The sequence below is a fragment of the Siphateles boraxobius genome, unplaced genomic scaffold (assembly GCF_051911475.1).
Source record: "Siphateles boraxobius isolate OS27281-9 unplaced genomic scaffold, OSU_SipBor_1 130, whole genome shotgun sequence".
Taxonomy (NCBI): Eukaryota; Metazoa; Chordata; class Actinopteri; order Cypriniformes; family Leuciscidae; genus Siphateles; species Siphateles boraxobius.
In genome coordinates, this window is record NW_027508734.1 from 24308906 (window position 1) to 24316207 (window position 7302).

Sequence of the window (7302 nt, forward strand, 5' to 3'; positions counted from 1 at the left end):
TTAATCCTTTGCTGTTGCCTGTGGGAGATAAGATATGATTATGACCCTGCATGACACATTTTCTATGCTGTAGTATGTGACGACCTCTTGAACTCTGCAAACATATGTGTATAGTATTTAGGCTATACTACAATGCGTAGAACCAGGGCAGTCAAAATATATTTTCGATTTTACGGAATAGTTTACCCTCAAATTTGAAACTTCTTTCATCAATTCAGACTCCTTTAAAGGTACCATGAAATCAAAATGGACAAATCTTATTTTTTTAATAGAATATTGCAGTATATATTTTAAATGATGTATCGGTGCACATATTTTTTTTAATTCATGTCCCCTCATAATCTTTAATAAAAAGTAACTTCCCCTCCCATTTGCAGCAATATTTGTTCTCTGATGAAGTTAACTGGTGTGAGAGCGGGACAACCTGTCACTCATATGAGATCACAGCAAACCACAACGATCCAATCAATTCCCGATGGACAAAATCAAGTCCAGCCTTGAATTTTTTTTTCCTCGTTCAATGAGCTGTTTCACTTGGATATACATCCAAGTATAGAAGAAAATAAAAAAAATGTTATGCTACACTAAGAATAAAAGGCTTTCTGAACATCTCACATAATTGAAAATGTGGGAACACTTTTCTTTCGTGAATCATTCATAAAATATGTCATAGGTTTTAATGAGATCTTTACAGCACTACCACTTCTTTATCTTGATGTCTGTTACAGTGTCATGTTCAAAACAAATCTTGACGGTTAGAAGTTAATAACTGTTCAGAACATGATGTCCTTTAATTTGTGCCACTCTATTTAATGAGTAGACATCTTAATATGCTTTTCCTCACAAATTGCCAACAAAGCCAATGTAGTAGTTCACTGAACATCACATGACTTTACTAGCACTTCTCATCTCTCTTGCAGGCTAAGGGCTTTGAGCTCAGTTATTTGGAGAAGGTAACTGAGGTAAAGGACACAGTACACAGGCAGTCTCTGCTTCATCATACTTGCAATTTTGTGGTGGAAAATTACCCAGATACGACAGACCTTTACTCAGAGATCCCGGCTATTACACGATCTGCTAAAGTATGTGCCTCAGACTATTCTTTATATGCATTTTTTATGTGATTTCTTTGTCCGGTTTGTTTTCAATCTTCATTACATTATTATGCTTTATATTATTAATGTGTACAACCCCTTTTAAGCTTTTATAGTAGTTGTTTTTTTCTTGTAAAGGTTTTATTTCTGTGCACGTGAGTTTCTTTTCTTTTTCTCCCATTAAAGGTGGCTATCCAAAGAACCCTTTAGCTTTCATTGTCATAATTTATCATTCCCTCCTTTCCTTTCCCACAGGTAGAGTTTGAGCAGTTGTCTGAAAACCTGATTCAGTTGGAGAGAAAATGCAAAGCTTCCTGGGACAACCTGAAAGTAGTGGCCAAACATGAAACGAAACCTAACTTGAAAAACAAAATGTCAGAATTCCTGAAAGACTGTACTGAAAGGATCATCATCCTAAAAGTAGTGCACAGACGCATTATTAACAGGTAACACACACACAAAAAAACTACTCATTTTAACCGCGTCCCTGTAAGTTGACGAGCTTGAATGATGACTGTGCCTCACTTTCTAATTAGGATAATAATATTAATAATATAATAATAAACTTTATTTTATATAGCGCCTTTAAAAAGTATCTCAAAGCGCTTCACAAGAACATAATATAACAAACAATTAAACAATGCATTACTGACAGAAAAACGTAATAAAATACAAAATAAAAACATTATGAAATATAGGATTAATAATAATAATTCAACAATTTTCAACAATTATGTAAAAGCTACCCTAAACAAATAAGTTTTAAGTGATGATTTAAAAACCCTAAGAGTTTCTGCTTGCCTAATCTCAATAGGCAGGGAATTCCAAAGTTTTGGAGCATTCGACGAAAAGGCCGTATCACCCATGGATTTTAGTCGGGTATACGGAACAATTAAAAGGCCAGCTTCCAAAGAACCGAGATCACGTGCTGGTGTGTAGGGTGTTAAAAGTTCAGCTAGATAATGAGGTGTCAGTCCATGCAAGGCCTTATAAGTAAGCATTAAGATTTTAAAATCAACACGGAATCTGACAGGGAGCCAGTGTAAAGATTCAAGTACCGGAGTAATATGATCCCTTGTCCTGTTTCCAGACAGAATTCCAGCGGCAGAATTTTGTACCAGGATGAACTTGAGCATACAATATATTAAGTTCTACTTCCTTCACTTTGCAGGTTTCATTCCTTTCTGCTATACTTGGGCCAGCCCTCATACTCAGTGCGGGACACTAAAGTAACTCAGTTCTGTAAGATCATCAGTGAGTTTGCCCTGGAGTACCGCACAACTCAAGAGAGAGTCCTCACCCAGAAACGCAAACGTGCTGTCCACCGGGAGCGCACCAAAACCCGGGGCAAGATGATCACAGAGGTGTGGAATGAAAGCTCTTGAGAAGAATCATACATTTAAAGCATACTTAGCCTACAGATATCCTTTTGATTCTGTTCTACTATTATTCCATCATGTATAAAGTTTAAACTGTGCGGTCATAGGTTTAAAAATACATTACAGAATCTGTAAAATTTTAGCTAGGATCATAAATATTGCATTTTTTTTTTTTTTTTTAGTACTGCCCTGACTTAGCTATTTTATATGTCGGATGTTTACATATTCCTTATTCTGCGTGTCGTGTTTTTATGGGATAGTTGTTCATGAGATTCCGCATTGATCTTCAGAAAAATATTCCCCGTCCTGCACATTCTTTGATTTTCCAGCATCTTTTGCATAGTTGAATCCTTTACAGTACTATGATTTCAAGATCCATCTTTTCATATTGAGGACAGTTGAGGGACTGTACATAACTATTACAAAAGATGCAAACATTCACCAATGTCAGAGGAAACACGATGCATTAAGAGCAGAGAGGTTCAAACCTTTTTTTAAATACAATGATCAGGGTAAATTGTACTTGCATGTTTCCCAAAAGACAAAATGAGTACCTTATATAACTTTTAAATGGCAGTATTAAATGAAAATATATGATATAAAAAAAAAGAATCATCCTTTCAGTGGATGGAAAAACTTTTTTTTTTTCATTGCTAGAATTCCCAAGACCCAGACAAAATGCTGGTTCACCTCCAAACACTTAGCAGTATAAAGTATAAAGCATTTAGCCAACCCATCTCGACACAGGGCCATGGATAATTTTCTCAGTTGTCCTCCCTCTTACGACGGCCCTTATCGACATTATGCCACAAATGTTGTCAATAGAGCTTAACTGTTGTTGAACCCAGATCATGGCTATTTCATGGCCCTGTCCACAACCCCACTGTATCACCCTCAGTCGTCAAGTAAATTGAGACAAACCATTACCAGTAACTAATTATACTGTCTGAATCTTTTCACAGACAGAGAAGTTTTCTGGAGCAGTTCCACAGCTGTCTCTGGAGGACAGCCTATCCCCAGTTTCTTCAACAATAGAATCAGAGCCAGCCCAAGAGGAGCATGAGAACATGAAAAACCTGCTAATCACCAACGACGACAACAGCAAGATACGCAGGAGCCGTGCTGTACGAAGTAAGAGACCACAACGTAGCATATCCAGGAAATAGGTTTGAGTTAGCTGTTTAGACCAGTGACAGTCCTGCTGTTGCCCAACCTTACTGTGAAATTTAGTTACATCCCTCCTCTAACACACCTGATTTAGAAATGTTCATTAGCTGATCACCAGAAGCACAACCGAGGACTGAGTTTCAATCACAATAAGTTGCACTTATACACAGATGTGTATAAGTTAGTTTTAGTTGCACAACACAGATGATGCTCTGTGTCTTAACATTGTTGTTTTGTTTATAACTAAAATTTTTATTTTTTTATTTTTTTACTACTACAATGATTTGTTAAGTCCAGCCCAGACTAAAAGACGATTTGGTTTAATTAATTAATTTGATGTTATAATTATTATTTGTTTATTTATTTGGGGGTCCTTTATAGAGATTCTTACCACTGGTGGTGACACTCCTCCAATTCCACCAACCCTTCAGTGGAGTGATGAAGGTATAGAGTTTGGTGCATGGATGTGTGCACTAAGATAAAGCACTTGTGCAGCTTTCAATATATGATCAAGCTTTTGTAATTAATGAAAGCATTAAGGTTGGGTCATTTTGATCTCACAGAGGGACCTTATGACTCTGACTGCTCTCCTACTTCACCAGTAGAGAGCCAATCAGCACAGGATCATGATGATGATAATGAAGGTAGAGCTACCGCACAGGCTGCATGGAGTGGGATAGCTCAACTAACAGATTTATTATGGACTAAATAGTAAATAATGATGTCTTTTTGAAGTGATTGTAGAGGGCTAACTGTCAAGACAGACATAAGAAACTTGGATGAATAAGCCATGAATTCCAACTTCACACCCAACTCCGTATTTACCTGAATATCTTTGAACTTTTTACAAATGATTGATTTTCATCAGCTTGCCAAGAAGTAGTACCACTGCCTCACTAATTTTAACGCTTTCCTTGAAGGATCTTGGACCTGTTTCTATTGAAATTAAGCAAAGATTTGATTGATCTGTATATCTGTTCTACTATTTCTACACCGGTTTAGGCAGGGTTAGTGCACCCATGTCTGTAGCCAAAGAGGACAGCGCCAGCTCACAGGATGATGCCACAGATGAGATCATGGATCGTCTGTTTAAGTCTGTCACCCAGAATCCCACAGAGAGGGCGTCTAATCCAAAAACACGGAAACGTTCGCGGCTTAACCGAAAGTCATGTGAGTACATTTTGACTGTCAACGCATTTTTTATTTGTTTTTTTGACCACTGAACTTCATAACCAGTTCTGAAGGTTGTTTTAGCCCTAAACCTGGGGGGATGAGATTAAGGATTTAGTCACTGTTTGCATTCAACACTATCTGTATCCAAAACACAATGTAATCTGGCTTCTACCATTGCTTGGCTTTCAAAAGCCCCTAAATCTCCCTGTCAGATCCATATCGTGCCACCTCTACTTCTGCTTGTACCGGATTGAACTGCTAGACATCTCAGAATTCGAAAACCACAAAGAGCCTTTTGTAGGGCACATTCTTGCAACTATGCTTTTAAAAAAGGAGAGCGAAAGCACACAAACCCTCCAAACCTGAAAAGCCTTTTAGGTTTATTTATATTATTCTGAACTGAAGTCCTTTACGGTATGTCTTAATGTGCAGTCACATTTATAGCTGTTCAGCTAATTTTCACGTCAAAATCCAGTAATTTCAGTAAAAATCCATGTGATCATTTTGCATAAAGGGCGAAAGATTTTTGCACGCCTAACTTCACAACGGTTTCAAGTGAATTTGCTATGTTGACCAAAAGAAAGTCGCTTGGTTTGAAAGTGACTTCTGTGTGAGTGGTGCTTCATACATTGCTACATTATTGACAATAGACAGTGGACCATTTTTTGCGTTTGTTCACACCTTCACAGTTCCAGGTCATTATTTCCAGTCTTTATACATATGCAACTCAATGTCAGACAATCCATATAATGCCACTTGCACGTTTTATTTTACAGTATAACGTAATGTGCATTGTGTGTTGCAGTGCGGAGGACTCTAAAGAGTGGGCTAAGTGTGGATGTGGTGCAGGCCCTTGGCCTCGGCAGTCCTAACGGGAAGGTCTGAAGCTGTAGGCTTTTGGCTGGGGAAAACTCTTGCAAGGCAGACGTGAGGCCATGAGGAGAGCTGTATTCGTGATCGGAAGAACTGCAATAACAAAGGGATCTTCACTGAAGACAGTTTGTGGGATGCCTGCATCTAATTCTGTCTGCCAATCTGAACAATTCAGTGGATGAATCATGTGCTTCCAGTTGAAACTGCATTACTGTACAAATACCTGAAATGTGTGCATGATATCCATTAGACATATTATGATTTGATTGGTACAAACTTTATTTGCATAGTGTTAAATACCAGCCTACGTTTACTGATGAAATGTTAATGTAAAGTGCTAAATATTTTTAGCAGATGGACATATATTTTGTATAGAGACTTTTGCATAGATTGGAGAACAATTTATCAGTCAAAGACATGTATTTAAGGGTTTGAAAGGTTTTAAGTTAAAACTGCATTTTTAAAGACAATTTTTATACTTTTGCCATATCTGTTGTGATGGCTCGACTCAAGGTTAGGATTCTGGAAGCCAGTAACTGAGAACAGTGCAATAGGGTAACTCAAACACACTGGTTTCCTGGGCCCATTAATGAAGCCGGACCCTGGATTAAACTGCACTATTAGTAATGATTGGCCATTTATAAAAACTCCTCAGTCTTGGACAAGGTTTAATTTGTGTCTGGAAAGCTGACCCATGTGCACATGGATAGTGTTCAACTGAATATCCTGACTAGCAAGGAGATCTGATTAGAGGGGACATAAACTAGGTCACATGTTTGTTTATCTTTTATTTATCACAGCGCTTTCTTGATCGGTTTGTGGATTCTACAACACAGTCGTGTATTCTGCTGTATCACATTTCTGTCCTGATAATTATTAATGTGCTCATAGTCGAGAGAAAGGTGGGAGATTTTTTTCAACCATTCTTTCACACTTTCAGTTTTTGACATGTTAGTTTCACCCTTTTAGTTATTCCATTGTTATGGTGGTGTAAAATATGTGCATGGACCACTCTCTTGTTAAAGAGAAATGTTGCGTTAAAAAGCAAAACATTTGATCCAGCCCTTTATTACTGTTAAAAGCACATATTTTAAGGGTTTTCTTGGTATTGCTGTTTTTGCACAGGGGTTTATGCTGTAAGAATTTAGAGTCACTATGAGTCACTCTGTTGTTTTATGTATGACCTTATTACCTGTCTGCATTAGTGCATGTGTTCTTCACTCTGAATGTATCACTATTAGCGTGTTCCCGTCACTACTTTCGACACCTGCACAAATAAAGTTTGTTTGCAAAGAAATTGCAAGTACAGTACTTCTAATATTAGACATTGTATTCTGATTCAGAATTATTTTACAAAGACATGTTGGCCTTGAAACCCAAGACAGTGCTCTGTTTAAAATGAAAATAAATGTTTTATTAGACTTTTTCTGTTTTTATTTGTTAAGTGCCACAGTCAAACCTGATCTGGGGCAGATGTTTTGACCTCCTGGGTGCGAATCTGTCAAATCAATTGACGGCTTCTTTTAGTGATCTATTAATTTGAATATACTGCTTGAATAACTAAATCGACTTTTTGATTATTCTGACATAACTAGCGATTTATTTCATTTATGTCA

At 37.3% G+C, this 7302-nt stretch overlaps 1 protein-coding gene and 1 long non-coding RNA gene across 15 annotated transcripts in view; both read left to right on the plus strand.

Annotated features, from left to right (window-relative positions):
- Window positions 1-6983, plus strand: part of fhod1 (formin homology 2 domain containing 1) — a 57438-nt gene extending 50455 nt beyond the window's left edge. For 7 of the 14 annotated variants that reach the window (XM_077228869.1, XM_077228872.1, XM_077228871.1 and 4 more), the window contains 8 exons: window positions 921-1082; window positions 1350-1540; window positions 2266-2458; window positions 3436-3604; window positions 4022-4084; window positions 4204-4284; window positions 4643-4810; window positions 5619-6983. In XM_077228869.1, coding sequence (XP_077084984.1) covers window positions 921-1082; window positions 1350-1540; window positions 2266-2458; window positions 3436-3604; window positions 4022-4084; window positions 4204-4284; window positions 4643-4810; window positions 5619-5698 — 1107 coding nt within the window. In that variant the 3' untranslated portion in view covers window positions 5699-6983. The remainder of the gene's footprint in view (window positions 1-920; window positions 1083-1349; window positions 1541-2265; window positions 2459-3435; window positions 3605-4021; window positions 4085-4203; window positions 4285-4642; window positions 4811-5618) is intronic. The other 7 variants (XM_077228883.1, XM_077228878.1, XM_077228877.1 and 4 more) reach the window with 2 other exon arrangements.
- Window positions 3611-3890, plus strand: LOC143737440 (uncharacterized). The gene is made up of 2 exons (XR_013203651.1): window positions 3611-3793; window positions 3826-3890. It is a non-coding gene; the product is annotated as an uncharacterized LOC143737440 (long non-coding RNA).
- Window positions 6984-7302: the final 319 nt, after the last annotated feature.